The following is a 23,416-nucleotide window of genomic DNA, read 5'->3' on the forward strand; positions in this document are numbered from 1 at the left end:
GTGCTCCTGCCCTTCGTGGGGACGACTGACGCCCGAGGTGCCTCACTGGCCTTCGCGTGGACGATTGACGCCCGAGGTGCTCCTGGCCTTCGTGGTGACGGCTGACGCCCCGAGGTGCTCCTGGCCTTCGTGGTGACGACTGACGCCCGAGGTGCTCCTGGCCTTCGTGGGGACGACTGACGCCCGAGGTGCCCCTGGCCTTCGTGGTGACGACTGACGCCCGAGGTGCGCCTGGCCTTCGTGGTGACGACTGACGCCCGAGGTGCTCCTGCCCTTCGCGTGGACGATTGACGCCCGAGGTGCTCCTGGCCTTCGTGGTGACGGCTGACGCCCGAGGTGCTCCTGGCCTTCGTGGTGACGACTGACGCCCGAGGTGCTCCTGGCCTTCGTGGGGACGACTGACGCCCGAGGTGCTCCTGGCCTTCGTGGTGACAATAGACGCCCGAGGTGCTCCTGGCCTTCGTGGTGACGACTGACCCCCGAGGTGCTCCTGGCCTTCGTGGTGACGACTGACCTCCGAGGTGCTCCTGCCCTTCGTGGTGACAATAGACGCCCGAGGTGCTCCTGGCCTTCGTGGTGACGGCTGACGCCCGAGGTGCTCGTGACGCTCCGGGCAAGTGTGTACTTAACCCGCGGTTGTCGGATGCGGAGCTCTGCCGGGCCAGTAGGTCTGCCGGCCATGTTTGGTACTCGCCTGGCGTGTTGGCAGCTTTGTACCACTGCCCTCGCGTGGCGGCTGGGCCAAGGTAGGTAGGCAGATTTTGCCGTTCAATCACGGGCTGCTCTGAGGTTAGATACGGACTACGGGTGCTCCGGTGGTCGGCTGCGTCTGGCGGCGGGCCAGACGCGGGGTGCGTGCTGTCGGCCAGTTTTGCAATCGGGAATCGTGGTGCCTCGCTGATCGTCGCCCAACAGTATTGTTAATTTTCTGTTTTGAGCGCTCCGAGAAACGTGTGCGTGCGAGGTTTTTTAAGCCTGCACTGCCTTTTAAGGTTGGCATATGGCCAACCTGTATGTCCCGCTGAAGATACGTTTTTGGTATTACTTTTTGGGAATCAATTTGTATACCTCATTGTATTTTCTGCCCTTTGAAATGTTCAAAGGCGTTCTCTGCACTCCGAAATAGACAACGTTTTGTGACTTCGTTGCGTTCCACTGATCCACTTTTCTGGAATGCGAGTGCAGAAACGACAGCTGCTGATCAGCGTAGTTGCGGTGATGCTTTCTACGTGACGCTTGTCCCTGGCTAAGCATATATGGGCGCGTTGCTGACGCTTAAGCTCTGGCTTGTGTCGTTACGAGATGATAGTTTCTTTGTTGTTGATAATCCGGTATCGTAACCATCCTACCCATAACACATATTGCAATTTTGTCACATTCGATGACATTCAGCGCAACAGAAAGAGATCGGGCAATGGAGAGGAAAAGGACGGAAATGAAAAACTGTGTAGCGAGACTTGGAATTTTGTAAATTCATTGCACTTCAATGAATTCCAAGTCATCAAAACTTGCCACGCGGCCAGGATAGCAATGCTGGCCACTGGCTAAAGAGTGCAAGCATATCGTTTTCCCCCTTAAATTTCAGTGGACCCGTCCTGCACATAGGAAACCCACGTGATCAAGACATTTCATCAATTCACGAGGGCGGCATGCAAAGCGCGTGGAAAACAGTGGGTGCCCCACGGAAAGCCATACAAGGCCGACATCAGACTCAGTTTATCGACAGAAGGCCTTAGATGATTCAGAGGAAGCGCCATCAGGTGCATAACAATTATCATGGAAAATTGGAGGTCTCGCCGGACCAGGAGAAGTTTCCGATTAGAAAGAGTAGAGGTCCCATATGTACCTGATGCGCGATTTTGAAAAAGCGGAAGAAATTCGTGGACTTTTCTAGATTTTTAGATGGGAGGATGGAATGGAAAGCTCCAGATTTGCTTAGGTATCTAAATTTGTTTTCCCCTTACCCCTGAGGAAAGTTAACAGTGCTGTCCGTGCGCTTCACTGCTTTACAATACATACACCAGCTTTTGTTCGCGGTTTTCGTCGTCTTCAGCTGCATCATTGTATTGAGGTCACGGAGTTATGCGTGGGCTTTATCGCTCACGTAACTTGTCCCCATGAGTGTGCGCTGGCCATCTCAGACACTTGGACACGCATTTATGGTGCATTAACTCTGTTGACCACACCAAAGAATAAATAGTTGGTCGTGGGTCTCTCAGCAGATTTTCTTAGGCTCATGCTGGAACGTACGTTACGATAATTATTTGGGCCGTACGTCTAACGACCTGCCAGGGACATTAAGACATGAGTTGGCAGACAACTACCAATGTGCTGTAACGTGTCCCGCTGTATTCGCCGAAAGGATTCGTGTTCGCCCCGCCTCCGCCCGCGTCATCCGTGAGTGACCGCACCTCCGCCCACCTCATCCGTGAGTGACCGCACCTCCGGCCGCGGCATCCGTGAGTGACCGCACCTCCGCCCGCGTCATCCGTGAGTGGCCGGACCTACGGCCGCGTCATCCGTGAGTGACCGCACCTACGGCTGCGGCATCCGTGAGTGACCGCACCTCCGCCCGCGTCATCCGTGAGTGACCGCACCTACGGCCGCGTCATCCGTGAGTGCCGTGAGTGACCACACCTCCGGCTGCGGCATCCGTGAGTGACCACACCTCCGGCCGCGTCATCCGTGAGTGACCGCTCCTCCGGCCACGTCATCCTTGAGTGACCGCACCTCCGACCGCGCTATCCGTGAGTGAATCCATGAGTGACCACACCTCCGCCCGCGTCATCCGTGAGTGACCGCACCTCCGGTCGCGTCATCCGTGAGTGACCGCACCTCCGCCCGCGGCATCCGTGAGTGACCACACCTCCGGCCACGTCATCCGTGAGTGACCGCTCCTCCGGCCACGTCATCCTTGAGTGACCGCACCTCCGACCGCGTTATCCGTGAGTGAATCTGTGAGTGACCACACCTCCGGCCGCGTCATCCGTGAGTGACCGCACCTCCGGCCGCGTCATCCGTGAGTGACTGAGGCCGCCCATCCCACGTGCGCTGGAGATAACATTCTCAGATACGACACGAGTTTATTGGCTATAATGTATGGGACCATAACACGAACAAGCGAGTCCGTGCCGAACGCTGGCCACCACTATTCCCTCCGCTCCAAACCGTGATTATGACACTAACTAACCCCCTCCCCCCATCCCACCCTCGTCCCCCCTCAAATTGGTTGCCGCCCCTTGGCCAGAACCTCACCAGAAGTAAGCCAGCAGCGCACGACCAACGGAAACATCCGTCTGATCGCGATGCGCTGCGAGCCGACATGTAACGTTAGGACGGTGTTACAATGTGAGTGCTCCCACATTCCTTATGGATGATAATGAGGTCAATACGCTAAGAGTGATTAGGAAGTTATCCGATGACTGATCGGGCGCGCGTGATCCGAATGACGTCACGCGTCAGCGCAATGGTGGTGATGTGCCGTTTGCCCGAATCTGCTAGACTCGAACAAGGGCACGTAACGCGCTGGACTAACGAACTAGCGATATCCACCGCAAGCGTCGTTGCTACACATTGACGAACCGGCTCCAACGGCATACATGCTCAGCAGAGCGAGTTAAATACACCAATACACGACACGTGTAGCCGTACGGTGAGTACCTCCAGCTTCAGTACTACCGTCCTTCACACGGCATCACACGATCCGTACCGGGCACCCCGCGTCGCGAGGTCATCCAGCACGGAACAGCCACCCATCCCTCCTCTCACGCCACAACACCGACAACACGATCTCTGGTACCTGAACACCACGGATAATAAACATCTGAGTGCCGGCGTGTCGCCAGCGGACGGGCGGCCGCGACGCTAGCGCCGCCACGCGGCCGTCGTCGGCGACCGGCGCCGCCTGGTGGCCGCCTCCTGAACCAGCTGCTCGAGCGAGGCGGCCGCCGGCCGGCCGACGCGCCCGCGGAACCACACGGTAATGGGCAGGTTCTGGCAGCCGCGGTAGCTCTTGTTGAGCTCGGCGGCCGTCAGCGCCGGCGTGATGTCGCAGGGCGCGCCGAACAGCGTCAGCGCCGGCGGCACCTCCGGGCCGGAGGCGCTCTCCGGGTGCGAGCGGAATACGGCTGACCGCAGCGACTGCCGAGCGAGGGCGCCGTGGTCAGACGAGGCTGGGCTGGCGCGGCGTCCGCGCGGAACAACACGTCGCGGCCGAAGAAGCCAGGTGCAGCCCCCGGCGCCGTTAGACTGGTGTGCTTGTCGCATAACGAGCAGCAAACACGCAACAATGGCAGATTTAAAATCAACTATAAGAGGCAATGGCATAGAAGAATGCATCAGCAGTAACTAGACTTTGAGCTTGGAGCGAGCCATATTTACAGGTCACAAGAGAAACACGTCATAAGGTGCGCTCGAGAGCAAACGTAGCACACAGCCATCCAAGCATTCACCTGACTCATTCAATCCAAATCAGCCAGGCTCTCCCACCGGAACCAAAGGTTCTCGTCCTCCTCCCCAAGTCACAGAGCCCACGAAGCGCAGCCTCCACCCGTCCAGCAGCGCCACACACCTTGCTGATATGTGAGGTGCAGGCGCGCGAGTGGTTGGTGGCGCTCCACACGCGCGTGAACTCGCCGCCCCAGCTGTACTCGTCGGCGCTGCCGGCGCTCGCCACCTGCACGTTGGCGTGGTTGGGCGAGTTGGCTATGGCGCGCACCACGCGGCCAGAGAAGCTCTGGTCGACGAGCAGGAGCACCTGGCGCGCGGCGCACGACTCCAGGTCCGAGAGCAGCTCCGAGACACGGTACCGCTCGTGGTGCGACGCCTGTGGGGGGGGGGGGGAGGGGCTGAGCTGGGTGGCGACCACGGAATGCGGTAGAGGTGGGGCAGTACTATATACATCTGCACAGGACCGGGTCCCGTCTCTGCACTGAAATATCAGGGACTTAGAATTCGAGACATCCGTTGCTCACACACGTTTTTTGTAATACAACTCGCTTTGCTACACTGAACAGCCGTCTACGAGTGTGTCTGTTGTAATCCACTGACATGTCCGTCTCACTTTACCTGTGTTTGTGTTATTGTGATGGTTGTCGGTGTTCACATTCGTGTCTGTGTAAGCGTCACTGGCGTTTCTTTTGTAATACGCCGGTGTGTCTTTTACTTAGTTAGTGCCAGTAGCCATGTCAGTGCCAACATCAGTCAGCGTCAGTGTCAGAACCAGAGCCAGTATCAGCACCATAGCCAGTGTCGGCGTCAGACTCAGCCTCAGTGTCAGACTCGCTGTCAGAGCGTCACCGACGCGCGGGTCGACTCACGATGCCGTCGCCGTCAGCGTCCCAGAGCAGCGCCGACCCGTCGTTGGCCGCCGGCGAGTTCAGGTACACCACCAGCGAGTCGACGCAGTGCGGCTCGGCGCACATCTTCCGCAGGTGGTAGCGCAGACCCAGCTTCATCGCCGACGCGTGCAGATAGGTGCGCGGGTAGGCTTCATCTGCGGGCGCCGGCGTGGGCGTGACGCACCACACCGTGACGTGACGGGTGACGATGACGCGATGGTTGATTTCTCAGGGCGCGGTGTGTGCGGAATGCTAGGGGGCGGGGCGTGGTGGCACCGCGGTTATTGCGACGGAACTACGTAGTGCGGTGTTGATGCCGCAACGGATGAAGCGGAGAGTGTGCATACACACACACACACGCTCACGTTCGCGGCCATCCTCGAGCGGAGAGTGTGCATACACATACACACACGCTCACGCTCGCAGCCTTCCTCGAGCGGAGAGTGTGCATACACACGCACACGCTCACGCTCGCAGCCTTCCTCGAGCGGAGAGTGTGCATACACATACACACACGCTCACGCTCGCAGCCTTCCTCGAGCGGAGAGTGTGCATACACACATACACACGGTCACGCTCGCGGCCAACCTCGAGCGGAGAGTGTGCATACACACACACACGCTCACGCTCGTGGCCATCCTCGGTCTAGTTAACCAAAAATACTCCATAGTCCAGGGTATTTGTGGCTTAGCTTACAGAGAACGAGGCTCACCACCCCAAAGGGAACGACATCCAGAGTAAGAGCCACAATGTGTAAAAGGCACGCCTTGCTCACTTGCGGGCGTCAAGTGCACTGTTTGCCACGCACCAACAGACGGACACCATGCCACAGTGACATTATGCCTCGTTCTGACCCACTCACCGCTGCCATCCGTGTTGTCGTGGCCGTTGGCGAAGAACACCTTGATGTTGTGCTTGTGGAAGCCGGTGTGGTGCAGCATGCGGTACATGTGCAGCATGTTGATCCTGCTGCGCTGGTCGCTGTGCAGCCGGTTCCAGCCGCCAGACAGCAGCACGGCCTGGTCGCACGTCTCGAAGAGGCGGCACCTGCGGGCAGCGGCCGGGTCAAGAGGGTTAGAGGCCGGGTCAGGAGGGGTGGCTGCGGGGCCAGCAGGGGCGACGGCAGGGTCAGCGAGGTGGCTGCCGGGTCAGGAAGGGAGGATGCCGGGTCAAGAGAGGTGGCTGCCGGGTCAAGAGTGAAGGAGGCCGGGTCAGGAGGGGCGGCGGCAGAGTTAGGAGGAGCGGCGGCCGGATCAGGAGGGGCGGTGGCCGGGTCAGGAGGGAGGGGGGGGGGAGGGCACGCCGGGCGTAGCTGCGTGGTCACGAGACGGAAACATGAATGTCATCAGTCATCACAAGGCGCATTTCACGACAAAGGGGATTTCTGTTGCAGGCTCGACCGCCTTCGCTGAGGTTCAGGAAGGTGTATTAGCACCCAGCTCAGTGTGACTCGGTAGGCCTGCCAGGTGAAACAAAAGCTTCACTGAACCAGACCGGAAATCGTTTTCCCGACAACACCTATGGAGGGACGGGCTAGCGGCTTCCCTCCTTCGTCGTGATTACCACCAGATGTCTCTCCCTTTCCCAGGCCTTACACCTCTCATGTCACTTGGTCTCGCCACACACCTGGTCTCCACGAAGTGGGTCGTGTCACAGCGGTGGTGGTTGTCACTGCTCGGGTCGCAGAGCAGTGTACTGGTCTCCGCCAGGGGGCGCAGGCGCGGACACAGCCCGAATCCGGGCAGCGGCCGACACGTCAGCAGATTCGCCGGGCCGCCGCTAGGTGGCAGCGCCGGCGGCCGCACGCGCACCTCCGGCAGGAAGTTGAGCTGGCAGCGGACGGCCACGTCGTCCAGGTGGTACTGCGTCTCAAGCTTGTTGAGGCAGCGCGTCTTGACGGCTCGCGAGATGCACTCGCCCGTTTCTGGCGGAGGAAGGAGCGAGGTTACAAGATGCACTCGCCCGTCTCTGGCGGAGGAAGGAGCGAGGTTACAAGATGCACTCGCCCGTCTCTGGCGGAGGAAGGAGCGAGAGGTTACACAAGATGCACTTGCCCGTCCCTGGCGGAGGAAGGAGCGAGGAATAGTACTTATGAAAAACTCCCGCCCGTCTCCAGTGGGGGGGGGGGGGGGGGGTTACGCGAGTAAGTCGTAGTGGTGGCGAGAAGGACTGCAAGAAATTGGTGATGAGATGAGCTCATTAACGAGGGACACTTCAGGAAGGTAGCGATGATAAGAGCGTCGATTCTACGACATCGTGACATAACGCTTGCTACTCAAAAGCTAGCAAACCTGCGTGTCCGTTGGTTTAGACTAGTAGGTACTAAAAGTCGACGGGGTTCTTGACACCGACAGCTCTCTGCTCTTACGACATTGCAAACTGCAACCATGAGTAATACAGGGCGCCCAAAGGCGTGTAGTACGAAATGGAAGCTTCAGACGGTTCAGAAGGCGCAAAATTATCCAGTTTCTACCATATAGTGTCAACACATGTCCAACGTCAACCAAGCGCGAAGTGTTGCTACCGGGCATTACGAGCGTTGTTTAGGCCCGCCATGTACATCATGTAAATGTACGCTCATGTGTGTAACATAGGTGTTGTAAGGTTCATTGACATGTCTGTATATAACATAGAATGAATCCGCACGTTCCACCTCGTATACCACATCCACATGACCCGCAGCCCTCGCGCGTTGGCGGCTACCCCTCTGATTTCTGGTTTTCAGAATGTCTGCTGAGCCGTTCCGTGCAGCGTTGCGGTATCTCAGCAGCTGCCTGGTCTCACAACACATCTCCGTATGTTCAACATGCCTGCTGAGTCGTTCCGTTCAGAGCTACGGTATGCCAGCAGCTGCCTCATCTCCCAGCATATCTCCATATGCTCAGAACGTCTCCTGGGGCGCCTCGTGCAGCGCTGCGATATGTCAGCACCTGCCTGGTCTCCCAATCATCTCCGTGTGTTCATATCTGCTGAGCCGTTCCGTTCAGAGCTGCGGTACGCCAGCAGCTGCCTCATCTCCCAAAACATTTCCATATGCTCAGAACGTCTTCCGAGGCGCCCCGTTCAGCGCTGCGATATGTCAGCAGCTGCCTCATCCCCCAGCATGTCTCCGTAATGTTTTGAAGCCAAAACTTCTCCACTTCAAATAAGTGAGCTCTGACTTATCCTGTCCTCGTGACTGGCACGAAGGAAATAAGTGATTTGGGGCATCACGAAATTAATCACCTTACTTGTCTACGTAAACGGACTGCTGTACCTTTTTATCAATTGTAGAGAAGGTTCTGCGCATCAAATTAGGTAAGCTTGGACTAACGCAAACGTTTCGAGAAAACGGTTGGGAAAGAAGGAATCAGCTGTCGACCCGCCGCCGAGCAGGCGGAAGTTGGCGCTGCAAGTGTCCCGAGTACGGAGTAGGTGCCATATCGGGCCGTGGGTATGGAGGCAAAATAAGTAAACGCAGGAATACGTGGGTAGCCCTTGTCAGGAATATACATGGAAATGATCAGTGATGACGTCATGGCCTTCCAAAAACTATGACCGACGGCCGGGGGCTTCAGCTCCGTCCCTTCGAGGAGCGCGACGCTTCAGGCGTGAGGATGACGACATTGTCGGCCGCTCAGGTCGGGAGCGTGTGCTGCGCTGTCTTTCGGGAACACGGCCGTCCGGACCGCCCAGGGCACCCCACGTCATGCTGTTCCGCGGAGTCATTCATAAATGTCCAGAAACGAGAGTGTTGATTTTCTGATGTGATGTTCAGGCTTCCTCTTAGAGACGGTACGCACCGGTTCGCCGGCCGCACTGAAGCGAGGCCACCCGTCACCCCGACACATACCGTGCCGCTGCGTCGGGGGCAGAGGCGGCGGCGGGGGCGGCGGCGGGGCAGGCGCACACCCACGTAACCGTCCGCCAACAATGAGGGTGTCGGCCGGTGCCACCGCCCGCGTCCCTGCAATGGTGCTTCGACGTTCGCCGCCCACAGCCCAGCGACTGTGGATGCCGGATCAAGCGCCCTTCAAAGGGGCCGCCTGACATACGACCCACCCCTGCAGCGCCAGCGTACAACCGCCGCCTCCGCAATGGAAGCAATCCGAACTAGGATCGCCGGAGCTGCAATGTCGGTGTGCGTCGGAGGCGCACCGGCCGCCTCGCTCGCCGCTCCGCCCGGTCGCCGCCGGCCGGCGCGGATAATATACATCGGTGACTAATTGTCCGTAAAACTTCAAAGGAGCCGCCGCGCCGCGATTACCTTATTACGCGGGTATGCGCCAACGGTACGCATGGCGGCCCGCGAGCGCCGGCCGGGCCTCGCCAGCTCGGCTTTCACGAGACCCGCCGAGAGACCCCGCCGGTGCAACGCACGCGCACAGCTGCCCGCAGCGCAAAAAACGCGTGCAGATCGCCGATGAATGGTCGGCGCCGTTTCAAGTCGGGAGCGCGCACGGCGGCGCGCGCGCTCGCCGGCCGGCTGCGGCCCGGCGGCACGCGTTTTCCCACGGCGAGGGGCGGCGGACATCAAAGGCGCCGCCGCTCGTGTCCGTCCGACGCCTGCCCCTCAGAAATTACACAAATTTAGCATAGAAATTGCAATAAAATTACTAAAATTATCCTTACACGCCGGGATGAAACCGATGCGCGACCTAATGTACCAGAAGAGACGGGCGGCAACTTCAAAGGAAGTCCCGCGCGTGACACCTGCGATTGAGGCGGCGGGCCGGCATTCAACGCAGACCTAGCTCGCCCAGGTAGAACGGCGCTTCCCCTCATTAGATACGGAGTAGAAATCCCCCATACATAATTTCAAACCCCTTTGTTTCAATTAAAGACGAATGAAGATCCCACCGGATCAGTAAGTACCCGTTAAAGAGAGGGACTTCGCTAAAATTCATTAAGGGTGGCGGCCCCACAGGCTTGCGGCTCCTCCAACCAACAGCGCCGATCGCCTATTGCCAGCACTGACGAGGGGCTAATCGTCGATCTCATGCCCAAACACAGCCGAAAAACAGCCGCATGAAACACTGCGACACACCGCTCTAGGTGCTTACGACAGATACTCGGCGCCGCTGGCGAGGATGGCGCTTGCATGTAAGTACTAGATGATCGCTGCCGCCATTCTGGTGAGACGGCACGAGCAGGTTCGTCACCTGGTGGGGTTCTCGGAATAGCCACCAGCTCAGCGCTGTTGTAAAGTTGCATGTAAATACATCCAGGAATTTGGTAATATAATTCAGGAGTACAGAGCACGAATACGGGTACAGAATATACCATGGCTGTTCTGGTATTTGAACACGGTGGGTCGGCATACGTTATCATAAACTGTTTGCAAAGTCATTGGTAATGAAGTATAGTTATTTCATCACATGCTAAGGTGTCTTGCCAGTTCTTTATGGCATAATGAATTGTGAGTGGAAGAAACAGCTGCCGTCGGTGACGACATTTTAGTTTATAAGAGTGGTCCGAAAGCATCACGTTTTTCCATGATAATGACCTTTCCATCGCTCGTGCAAACGATCGCACAGATAGGTCGCTGTCCTCCCAAAAAGCTCCCAGTACTTAGGGGCATCAAACGAAGGGTCACTGGACGTAGACGATCCGTTGGGAACTTATACGAGTAGTCATAAGCTTGGCGGAAAAGAACACGGACAACGGGAGTGAGCTAACACGAACAGCAATGATTTGACTACTGGATACACACATTGGTTCAAGGGACGTGATGCCACAAAGACCATCAGAGCAAATAGAGGCGCGCTTTTTTCATTCCAATCGAGTGTCATTATGTGACATTAAGTTTAGGTGACCTACAAAAGTACCTACATACGTCGGCGTGTATGCATGTCGAAAACACCACGTGGCTTGAGCCCGAGCCACAGTGTGTGAGTCGCCCGTGTTATCGCGCATGCAGGCTGCAATCATGGTGCTGCTTGAAGTGAATTTAACGTGGCAAACATCCGCTAGATCACATGTTAGAAGAGCGGGCGGCGTATTCACCACGATTAATCTGAGTTCCTGATTGGATGTGCTTTTAAATAGAGCAAAGCATTGCTTTCTGCATAGAGCTTTAATAGAACGGCCGGATGCGACTTGCTGCAGTTTCTTCCGAGGAAGGCAAGGCCAGGTGGATATAATCAAAACTTTTCCATTCATCCGGTTGCGTCCGAGTTTAACCGTCGCATCTAAAGGCAGTGTCCGTTGTAACCAACTCTAATGCGTCATAATGAATATGCTGACACCTACGCTTAGTTTGAAGCTTCAAGATGATATCCTGATTGCCAACACACAGAACAACAGCTTGTGGATCACGCAATCTTACGGAAGCACACTGCGACGTGTTTTTGATTACACGAGCGCTTGAAAGCATTTGAAAAACAGCAACTTAAAAACATGAGCAGCTTGAAATCTTTCTCAATTATATAAAGTAAAAATGACTGATGAAACAGCTGCAGCCAATAGCATCGCCGCCCCTCGGACTGTTGTTTGCCAAAACAACTGGTAGAAGCTCACAGAAGTGTGAGGCCCCCGCCCTCGCACACCGCCCTGGGCCAACAACATGATTCATACCTTGGGCTGTCTTTCACGCTCGGCTTATTCGGTCTGGCTGCTTTCGTCTTTTTGCTATAGTGTTCATGCATAATAAATCGTCATTCATCGCAACTTGGCATACATAGATGGTGAAGATCTTTCGCCGCGTCATTGGTTGTCGCTGCCGTGTGTGCCGAGTTCGTATTTAGTCAGGCTACTGACGGATGGTCCATGTTGAACATGCAAAATATGTGATAGATTCAGTCTTGTACCTTCAAGCAGAGCACACAGAAAATGACGCACTCCATGCCCTTCACAATCGTAAACGGCAGTTATGCTAGAAATTACCCTGTCGACTGTAGCACGACTGTATTTTGCAGCGAAACACTGCGTCTGAATAGTGTCGGAATTGTGCTCACAACTCCGTAATTCATTGAAGATGTGAACACAATGGTGCTCAGTATAGTGCCTTGATTCATTTACCGCTGTTTGGATGCACAGCAGATGCAAACAGTCCCGATGCTTAGCACTTGGTATCAAATAGGTGGGATGATACTCAATCCCATGTTGAATACATCGTTTGTTTTTGCGTTGGAGTGTACTTTCACTCGAGCCGGTTTACGTTTAGTTAACAATCTTCGCTACACGAATTGTCCCAGAACAGACGTTTCGTAGCATGTGGATGAACAACTGAGATCCTATCCGTCAGCCGACCTATGGGGCGGACGAGCCCTCTCCCCGAAGACGTTGACACAGCGGAACTTGCCCTGTCTGGCCTTTACTGGCGCACTGTACTCCGACTTCAGTTTTTGTCTTCATGTCAGATTTGCAATCGACCGTATCAGTAGCGTCATCCTCCACGCGCTTGCCCCATGAAACTGCTGCAAGACGGAGGGCTTTTTAAAGCCACTATTATCGAAGCGTTCCACGAGTGGTTGTAATGCGGCGAGTTAGCTGCCTATGCTCAGCACCGGTCACTGGCTAGCAGCTCGGGACCACCGCTTGACCTGCCGGCAATATATGATGTCGTTTCACTGACAAAGAGGCAAGGTACCTGTTAATCCTTTCAAGATGTTGGCGCTTTTGTAAAGCGGAAAGAGATCGCATGAGCCTTTAATTGGAATTTATCTTCGTCACGAATTACCTCCGATGCACGTCACCGCGGCTTACGCGCTAAGACCGCTGCACATAGCGTGCTGCATTGCCTGGCTTTGCCTTGCACAAGCTCGGGGATAGATATAGATGGATGGAGAACGACATTGTTGCAGCGTGTGAGCATTAATCGACCTCTGGGCAGGTATTACATGTGCACAAGAGGGAGGCCTGAATGTAGAGGACATTCGTTCCAGCTATCATATGGGACCGGATAATTTCTACAAATAAACCCGCATATATATATAGTATAATATATATATTATCATATTATAATAATATACTACTATATATAATATATATATTAATATTTCCTAATCTAAATAATATCTATATATAGATATAGATATACGATATTAGACTATATAATAAGATATATACTACTATATCTATATCTATATATATCTATATCTCTACTCTATTCTATAGAATATCCTAGACTCCTACTATATCTATATATATCTACCCTCTACCCTCATCTTCTCTCTCTACACTCATCTCTCTACCTCTCTACTCTCTCTCTACTTACCACCTACTATCTAACTCTCTCTCTCCTCTCTCTCTCTCTTACTCTCTCTCTCTCTCTCTCCTCTCTACTCTCTCTCTCTCTCTCTCTCTCTCTCTCTCTCTTCTCTCTCCTCTCTCTCTCTCTCTCTTCTCTCTCTCTTCATCTCTCTTCTTCATCTCTCTCTCTCTCTCTCTCTTTCTCTCTCTATATATATTATGATACCAAAATGAGTGATATGTTGAAGAAAAGCTTCCACCGCAGGCACGCCACAGGAAACAACACATTACTTGGCATATGCGGCAGCCTTTTTTAGAAGCGAATAGGGCACTGACAAGCGGTACTTAGCCCAAAATATGTCTGCCTCACGTCATGCCCGCCTCGATTAGTCCTTCTGTAGATATACATCGCATGCCTACGTGGCGAGAAGCGTAGTAGTCACATCCGGCGATGCCAGCTCTTCATGAGATTGAGACGTGGAGCGGAAAAAACGCGCCGCACTAACAAAGCCGTTCAGGTGAAACTTAACTGATGATTAGCCCACTGCAACAAGTAAGGTATGTTGAGCTCTTGTGCTGAAAGTAATGGACATTGTTTTATCGTCTTAACCAATGAGCTCTGATGCATTGAAAATATGATATTTTTGGCATAGGACCTCAAGCTACCTGTTGGTTACTTGCCCTGTTGGCATCAAGTTCGCATGGTCGATAGATAACAGGAGTGCTGGCATGCCGCTGACACGACCGACAGGAGTGCTGGCATGCCGCTGACACGACCAACAGGAGTGCTGACATGCCGCTGACACGACCAGGGTATACCTCTCCGAGCTGTGCCAGGAGTGCTGGCATGCCGCTGACACGACCAACAGGAGTGCTGGCATGCCGCTGACACGACCAGGGTATACCTCTCCGAGTTGTGCCGGCTACAAGTGTGTTAAGGTCCGGTGACGTGTGCAGCGGTGGATAAACAGCGGTGGGCGCTCCTGGCCGCCTGTTTAGCAGTGATGGGTGGAAAAAATGGCGAAATACAAGGAGTTTAGAATTACTATCACATCATATATTGGATACCAACAGATCAGTGGCAAAGAAAACAAAATGATAACCTCATTTGCACGCTTTGTAAAGCTAGCTTGTATAAAATTTCACGCGTGTTACTTGGCTACGACATTTCACATCGATGTGCTTCAGGCTAAGTTTCCGCTGAAACATCCTGTGGCTACGCAATGCCGGAGGCACCTTACTGGTCAGCTTGTCGGGCAATGGTTAGCAGCAGATAGCGGCACATCATCAGGAGCGTATGGTTTAAACTGCATGGTAATGCGGGGACTAAGCTCATTTAACGCCCCACAAGCGCTCATAACGACTGCTCGTTGCGACACTAATTACGACATTACGATTCGGGGAGACCAAAATGTAATTACGTGTTGTGAGATTTACCCGGTAGGAATATGGCGTGCAGAGGCCATAACTGCTCTAGTACATTCGGTCATTCCAGAAGTCAGTCGTCGCCCCGGTCATTTCTTTTCTACAGCATCGCGTGGAACAGCGTCCTTCACCAACAGGTCAAAGCCGCATTAGAGTGAACATCGTCTACAGCATTGTCATGCCACCAGCCCAGAATAGCTACAATCAAACTTGATGCAATGAGCGTCGAGTTGGGATATCGTTGCGTTCTGCAATTGAGAGAATAATACGGTCCAAATAATGTATTCCATAGCTGACTGCAATCAGCTGACGCTGATTCGCGGTGCTTCAAACAAGACCCATCTCTGAGTTGACATCACGAGAGTGCGTTATTTACTAGAAAATTTGCATAAGCGAGAACACTGAAGTCCACCTGACGATGACATGCCCAGCGCTGTAAATAAAAACAGCTATTTAAAAATCAATATAAAGTGGTCTTGGGCGTTCCATGACCAAAGCCGCTTAATTCAGAGCCGCCCTTACATCGAGCGAGCGGCAAGATCATCTCGTGCACCGCTAAGCCACCTTGCCTATAGGTCACGTGCTGTGAGAGCCACCAGCATGATGTACACAAGAATAATCAATGGTTATGTAACGTCTAGCATCCTGATGTATGAGTAAGTAGCCAATCCGCAAGTCATGCCTAGCGTGTAATGCGGTGGTGAGTGGGGATGGTTTGGGCGAGAAGATGGTTCGGAAAGCGGCGGTAACTTTTGTGTGGAAATTACATCGCATGAGATCTTCGCTCAATTTGCGTCGCATGAATCGCTTGCTCGATTGCGCTGGGTTCAGAGCCTTCACCATCCAAAGTGGCAGCGTGGACAAGGACACCATCACGCAAGCGGTCCGTAGTATTGGATAATTTTCGCCGCCCTGTTAGCCAATTAATGCAGGATATTTGGACTTGTCATGCAGGGCGTTGAAGGCGTGGCCACGCCGAGCACGTAAGCTCCCCGCTGGTTTGCGGGGGGGGGGGGGGGCAGTTGGAAAGCCAGCGGGAAAACCAAAAGTTTTCCCGTCCTTTCTGGGCGTGTGCGGCACCCTTGGTTGGATTCGAGCCTACTTAGCTGCTGTGCCTCAAACCCACTGTGTCCACCACTCGCTCTCTACCTAGACTGCCGTTCTAGTTTCAAAAGGCGCGACATTCTTGAAAGCTTCATACATTGTAAATTGCCCATTGTCAAGTAGTGCGACCCTAGAACATCACATCTCACGTCATGGCCTTTCCGCTGAAATATAGAATTGGCGCGGACTAGGCTTTCCAAACCAGGATTTCAATTGCATTTCAGTTCAAGCGCAGAACATAGTTTTTTCTGTAACTTAATTAAATCCGGCGGCTGTAACTGATCCTATTCCTCTCCAAAATGGATTACTGACAAAAGACATCATTCATCTCGCGTACACCAAATACACTCGTAGTAAAATAATCCCTCAGCTGGAAAAACCGGCTGAATCTAATATAAAGAGAAGGTGGCATCTGACCACGGTGAGCTGAAGGCGAAGTTTGTCGAGCTCGGCATACGGCACACACCGGGTTATCCGAACACCAAAGGTGTGAGACGGGGCCATGACGATGCAACTGGAAAGAATGCATATCACGATGAATCGCCTTAAGCTGACTTTGTTTTAATCGCGATTACATCCGAACATGGCCGCATCCAATCAGCAATACCCGGACTCATCTCACGCATCAGCAGACCGTGATCCACGTAAGTAAGCTTTGGGTTGCTGAAATAGATGTTGCATCACGTGGCGGCTCAGTGGGGTCACAGTACTAATTCTTCGGGATGTACAGGCAGGGGCTGCAAATGTAGTTTGCATCTGTCACGAAACTATTCGCCCGCCGCATACTCTTATATACTCATACTCTTATGTGTGTTTTGTCATATACGATTCTCAAAAAAGGTCGTGAAATATTCCCGGTTAATCTCCAACCGGAGGCGATACTCACTGCAACTAATGGTGCACGGGGATTCGGGTGAGTTGTTCATGAAGATCCCACTCCATGTCCATCAGCGAACAACGAGCCGTCTTTGTTGGTCCCCAGTTAAATTGTTTGGCGGTCCCATACTGTCACGCTGTCATTCCACCAGTGCCAGCTCTCGCGGCGAGATGAGCGTTGGAGTGTGAAGGCGGTGGTATTATCCCTGATGAAGACCAATTTACCGAACGCATCCTGAAAATGCGCTTAATAAGCCGCAAAGCCGAGGCATGCACAGCTCCGGCCATGTGTAATGCATATTAAAAACAATTATTCCCTGGTGTTCAGGAATGTTTACGCCTTGATGTCGGGTCACATTGCCGAACAGAGCAAGCAAAACGTGCAATGCCTGAACATCACAACATAGAGGAGACAGCAAGTGGCCTGGTTTACGAAAAGCTATCACCGACATTGATGCGGCTAGTTTTTACGGCAAACGGATGTAGGAGGGCGACGTAGTTGGTTACCTTTGCAGAGCACAGACGAAAAAAAACATAAACTTCACTTACGATCTGCACGCAACGGCCGACCCAACCGCAGGCAGCTCACCGCGAAAGCCTAACGTGTACAGCCCCGGCAGAACCGCCGGCCGGATGCTGACAATGAACACGCGCCTCAGCGGTTAACTGCTGAGCTCAGCAGTGGAACTCTGTAAAACTAGCGGGAGGGGCGAACAACAGATCACCGAAAAACGCTGCGTTTTTCCTATTGCAACGAACCTGAGGACAGTTCCAGCCTCGCATTTGGGGAGACTGAAGGCCAAGATGTCATGAGGCAAGGCCCTCAGAGAGGAAGCAAGTTCCTCCTACGACTGGGCCGTCCCACACGTCGGCGTCGATAGCGGGCTGTAAGCCTGCTGTGATCTCTCCGATCTATTTCATTTCTGAGCAGAATGACTCCAGTGCTAGTGCATCCTGGTCCGTGGTGAGGGCCAATATGTACCGTTCTGTCTGCGCCTTCATCACTAATAGCCACACCAATCGGATGTGCGGTATCGCTATTCCGTGCGGACATGCCGCGTGTGGCAAAGTACAAGCTCTTTACCTCCATGATCTGTTAAAGCTACTGAAGAAGCAGCTCACCTTTCCATAAGCAGGTAAGCACCAGCTCTCCTTTTTTAGGCTGACGTTCGTGCCTGCGTAAGCCCCGTAACAGATCCAATAGTCGGTGTCTTACTCAGTAACTAAGGGGTGGTTCAACCAAGTTGCAACCTTTTCAAATGCATTCTTTCTCTACCAGATCAAACCAAAGCTCCGAGGCACCCAAACGGACCGGTCCACGAAGGACCCGTTTGCCACCACCTTGAGTCGTCCACCCATGCCGATCGATTATTGGCATGATTGTAACGACTCTTTTTTGACGACAAGGAGCAAATAAAATTTCGGCACCTATAGGTCATGCGAAGAGAACCGTCTGATAACAGAAGCCAAAAACCATGCGCAAAAAAGAAAGCAGCCGCGCAAGAAGTCTACACAATTCGAGCAGTAGTGAAGTGGGATCATTGCGTACGACATCTGCACCTCTGAAGGCAGATGAACGCAGGACATCACGTGTATGCCATCGACGGCAGGCTGGCCTAAATGGGAGAGCTGCAAAAATGATTTGGAATGTGCTTACGTAACACAATGTTTTAAACATCCGGAAGTTTGTTAGCACTTAGACAAGAACGTTGACAATGTCTCGCGGCTCAAGTTTTTGACAATTTCCGGGCAGACCTAAACACATATTTGTCAAGAATGCACTCAATTTTGGCATGTGCTTACCGAGTGCCTCAACTGGGTGTTCCGCGCCACGTCCAAATGTGTGGCAGAGGTGAGGTACCAAACAACGAAAACACATGGAATTTGTTGGTTTTTTTAATTGCACGAAGTATTTCAGGTTATTTCACGAGAGCGCAATTCGGCGTTTCTTTCACCACTTGGTGTCTGCTCTAGCACTGCGGCCGCATGCTGCAGCCGCGTGATAAGCCCGCCTGCGCCGGCGAACGAACACAACTGTGTGACCCAGCTGCGTAGCGAGTGTTCCCATCTATGTAACGTCTCGTGGTACCGTCACGCTTGTCCATGTACACGTGCGTCAAGTTTATCTTAAGAGTTGGAGGTCTCTAAAGGTTTTAAGGTAGCTACATATGTGGTAAAAATAAAAACAGAGGATACGCCTGTGCCGTTGCTGCGCGCTTAATCAAGCGTGGTAAGCGCGCCTGCCGTAACTGCACACCCCGTCTATAACTCAGTGGACAGGACGGTCTCAGCTTCGAGCAAGCCTACGCCGTGGGCTGGGGTCGCCGTGGGCAGGGGTCGCCGTGGGCTGGGTCTGCCGTGGGCTGGGTCTGCCTTGGACCGGGTCCGCCGTGGGCTGGGTCCGCCGTGGGCTGGGTCCGCCGTGGGCTGGGTCCGCAGCTCCACACCAAGTCTGACAGCATGCGCGCAAGCCCGTTCCAGCCCCATAGCCCACCTGACGCTGCGGGCACGGCCCCAACTGCACACCCAACCCACCGCTGTAGTTTCGGCCCCAGCTCCACACCCAGCTCTCCTCTGCGGGCCCACTTCAGTTCCATACCTAGTCTGACGCCGCCGAAGGGGCCGCACTTGCCGGCCTTGTGGTGCCGCTCCACGGTGAACACGGTGACCAGGTGGCCCCAAGACGCGTCCGGGAACGGGTCGATGACGAGCACTGCGTCGACGTCGCCGACGGCCGTCAGCTCGCCGTCGGGCAGCAGCGAGACCAGCTGCGTGCCGGCGGGCCGCTCGGCCAGGTACACGGCCGCCCGCTGCCGGCTGATGAGCTTCAGCCGGTCGCAGCGCGCGGCCGACGTTACCACGGCGTCCGAGCAGTTCAGCGCCGTGGTCAGCTCGAACGCGGCGTCCGCCCAGCGCCGGTGCTCGGTCTCGGGCGGCGTTGGCGCCGCGGCCGTCAGCAGCACGTGCGCGAGCGCCAGCAGAGCGCGCAGCGTGACCATGGTGCGTCCGACGCCGGCTGACCTCCGAGATCGACTGGCGGCGCCGAGAGCGGCGACAGGGGAACGGATTGTGTCGCAGCGCGCGCGCGCGCCGCCGCCGCCGGCCCAGGTGTCGGCGTGACCTCCGGCTGCGCGCGCGAGGCACCCTGCGCCGCCGCCGATGCTTAATACAAACAACAGAGCCAACAATAATCGCGGCTCTACATTACGGCGCGGATCAAAGACGCCGGCGCCGCGGGGCAGCGGCGGCAGCTTCTGATCTCGGCGGCCGGCATTCAGCGCAGCGCGTCGCGCACCTGGCGGCGGCGCTAATCGCCCTCGCGCAGCCCTTCAGTGCGTGGCCGGGCCATGAGTGACACGCCGGTCAGCGGGGTCTTCTGACGAGCCGCCCGCCCGGCAGACGCCGTCACGGCGGCGGGCCGATGAGCACGGCACGGCAGGGCGAGCCGCGAGACGTGGCAGAGATGAGGACAGAACCGCGATACGAGGCAGAGAAGGGACGGAACTGTAAGACGTCGCAGGGATGGGAAGGGAACGCGATACGTAGCAGAGATGGGACGGGACTGTAAGATGTGGCAGAGATGGGGACGCAAAAACGAGGCATGGCAGAGATGGGGCGGGACTGTGAGACGTGGTAAAGATGGGTACGGGACTGTGAGGCATGGCAGAGATACGGACAGGACTACGAGATGCCGCAGAGACGCGGACGGGGCTGCGTAGGATAGCAGGGCTTGAGACGGGCACTTAACCATGATAGAGTTGAAGAGTGCGCTCGCTGTATACGACAGAGGTGAATGGAGGCCTGTCGAACGCGACAGAGATTGTCATGAGCCTGCCGGACAAGGCCGAAGACGGTCAACAGACAAGACCCAGCTTGGTGTGGCCGATATGGGTATTAACTCGCTGAAGACGGTAACGCTGAATAACCATCCGCCAAACGTAAAACGTAGTCAAAGCATTTTCAAGTATATTTGAACATGCGCCGACACTGCGAAAGACACCAGCATGGATCAGCTGTGGCGCGACCTGGCGGGCGCCCGCGGTGGTGCCGGACTGCCGGCTCCCGTCCAGCCTGCGGACAACAGCAGGGACAGACCCGGCTCCGGGTTGAGGACCCTTGGTGTTGAGTTGGGCCCCTCGACACTGGCTTGACCTCCCAACATTTTTGGCCGGTACACCACCAAAAACGCGGATAAAAGATGATCATAACCCAAAGACTATCCCAAAAACCGTCATAGAAAAACGCCATCGGATCCCTAGGTGGCCTCTAAAGCGCCTCTAGGTGGCCTCTAGGCGCCTTCACGTGCCGATCAGAAGAGACTCGTGCGTTCAGTGCCTGCTCCTTGGATCCAACCCTGCGTGGCTTTTATGCTGCTTAAATTAAAGATTTTTACAACTTATACAAAGATTAAAAGCCTCTATTGCGTTTAATCAAAATTTAAGTGGGCTAAATCCAGTGAGAAAAATACGCGGGGGGATGTAGCTTGTCGCAACTTTGTATCGCCCCCCCCCCCAATGATTTACAAAAATTGACACCCCTGAATAAGGTTATTAGTACTGTATTAGCTATAGATATCTGAGAACTGCATGCCTATGCATGTGCTCTGGAAGTCGTGTACCGGACATATTGCACGATAATCCATAAATCGCACTGGTTAAAATCCGGCTAGCTGAAGATCTGGTCATGCTAGGCGCCAGGGTAATCCTAACACTAGACAAAGCCGAGTCGAGGCTTCAACGCAGACACTATTTGGTGACGTTGGCCAACTGGCACTTTTTCTATCTCCTTTTTTGGAATAGTCAACTCATGAAAACTGCACTAATTAGATAAAACTTCCAGTTGCCAGAATCTAGGTATGCAGGATAAGTTACAACAATCTGTAGGTGGTTATTTGATCGCGGTTTCCACGTTATTATGTAAAAAGCCAATATTTCCGTTAATGAAGCGTCACATTTCGACAGTTGGTCTTCCCAAATCATGCACGAGTGTTATGGTAGACAGCGTAATGTATGATTCCAATTGTTTTGAGCTATTTAGGCTAGCGCGTGCTAGAACCTTTTTAGGCCTTACTGAGTCAAATAAATTATCTTATACAAGTATGCGGACGCCGAACACGATTTCTATTCAGCCGAATACTTTTTTTGCACAGGCATACGAACACATATTTTTAAAAGACAGAGTATCTCGCAAACACTAGCATAGCGAAAACAATACGACCAACACAGCTGGTGCCTGTGGTGTTGGTAGGTGCCGGTGGTGACTGCCTGCCGGTGGCGTTGACATGACGAAAAGACGGACGTTACTTGTCCGCGGAGACACTGGCTTTGGCCGGCCGTAGGGGAGCGGCGCCCCCTCGGGTCGTGCCCTCTCGCCCGGGTCTACGGGTTGATCGGATCCTGGGGCCCCATCCGGGTCTAGCGGTATGTCGCTCGCGCCTGGCCGCGTGCAGCGGCTGAAGCGGTTAAGCGGGGGCGACGCCGAACCACCGCCAGGACGGGGAGGGGTCTCTCCGCTTACACCTGGCCGCGTGGGAGGCGTCGTTCGCACCGTATAGCACCGCGGTATCCCCAGCGGCACCACCTCGTTTTGGGTGGGAGGTCCGCGAGTTGGGCTCCGAGGTGGGTGGGAAGCCGCTGTGCAGAACGCTTCATACAGATCGCATGGCAACATTAAACTAAAAAACCTCCCGTCCTTTACGAGGAACAACGTAGCCCCGGGGTGGCGGCGGTGTCCAGCCTCCGGATCTTGATGTTCCGCAGAGAGCAGACACGTGGCATCCATTTCACCGTTTCAGCGATGAGACGAACGAGGTAGACTTGGTAACATTTTTAGGTAGGGCAAACTTAGAGACGGCGGCATTAAGGTCGAGTTCAGGAGTGGTGTGAATGGAGGCGAGTAATGACTTCTGACAGATTCATGTACAGTATCCGGGCCGCTGAAGGCAACACAGACACATCACTAGCCATGACTGTGGGCATTCGCAAAACAGCAAACTCAGTAAGTTGTTCAGGACATTTACGAGAAACAGTATGCATATAGATGAGACAGTACTATTAGCCTATTCGTTGGATATATGATGTGCACCAGCAAGACGCCAAAAAAAACAAACAAAAATAGCCAATGCCCATTTCGGCGGCCCTTTATTGACAAAATATGCTCAAGATGAAATCCAGAGACGTAGGGACCCTAAGCCCCTTTTAGAAATCGAATCATTTACAGAGCCCGGGCCATCGAGACAGAAAAAGAGGTGATGCTTTTGTGTGATGAGAAGTAGGCGACCAGGCCTTAAGGTACAACGCTCATCATGGCCGATTATGTGACTGTGATCGGTGCCGTGATGTGTGATGCGTGCGTGCATCATTTACAGGTATGAGTAATGCTTGCCTGGCGCATGATGCGCGATGCCTGTTTAACTGAAATCGTTTGCATGTAAAGTGATGCGTGATGCATGAAACCCGTTTACTTCAATGCCTGATTGCCGAAAAGCACTTGTCTGCGGC

At 54.1% G+C, this 23,416-nt stretch overlaps 1 protein-coding gene across 1 annotated transcript; it reads right to left on the reverse strand.

The window, feature by feature from the left end:
* Positions 1-801: 801 nt before the first annotated feature.
* LOC119105574 (uncharacterized) lies at positions 802-19,932 on the reverse strand. The gene is made up of 7 exons (XM_037229035.1): positions 19,516-19,932; positions 6,966-7,263; positions 6,202-6,386; positions 5,319-5,494; positions 4,571-4,825; positions 3,905-4,140; positions 802-829 (listed from the first exon to the last, which is right to left on the reverse strand). The coding sequence occupies exons 1-7, from the start codon at positions 19,913-19,915 to the stop codon at positions 802-804; spliced, it is 1,578 nt and encodes a 525-aa protein (XP_037084930.1). The 5' UTR covers positions 19,916-19,932.
* Between the last annotated feature and the right edge of the window lie 3,484 nt (positions 19,933-23,416).

This window comes from Pollicipes pollicipes, unplaced genomic scaffold, assembly GCF_011947565.3.
Source record: "Pollicipes pollicipes isolate AB1234 unplaced genomic scaffold, Ppol_2.1 Scaffold_6138;HRSCAF=7277_pilon_pilon_pilon, whole genome shotgun sequence".
Classification (NCBI taxonomy): domain Eukaryota; kingdom Metazoa; phylum Arthropoda; class Thecostraca; order Pollicipedomorpha; family Pollicipedidae; genus Pollicipes; species Pollicipes pollicipes.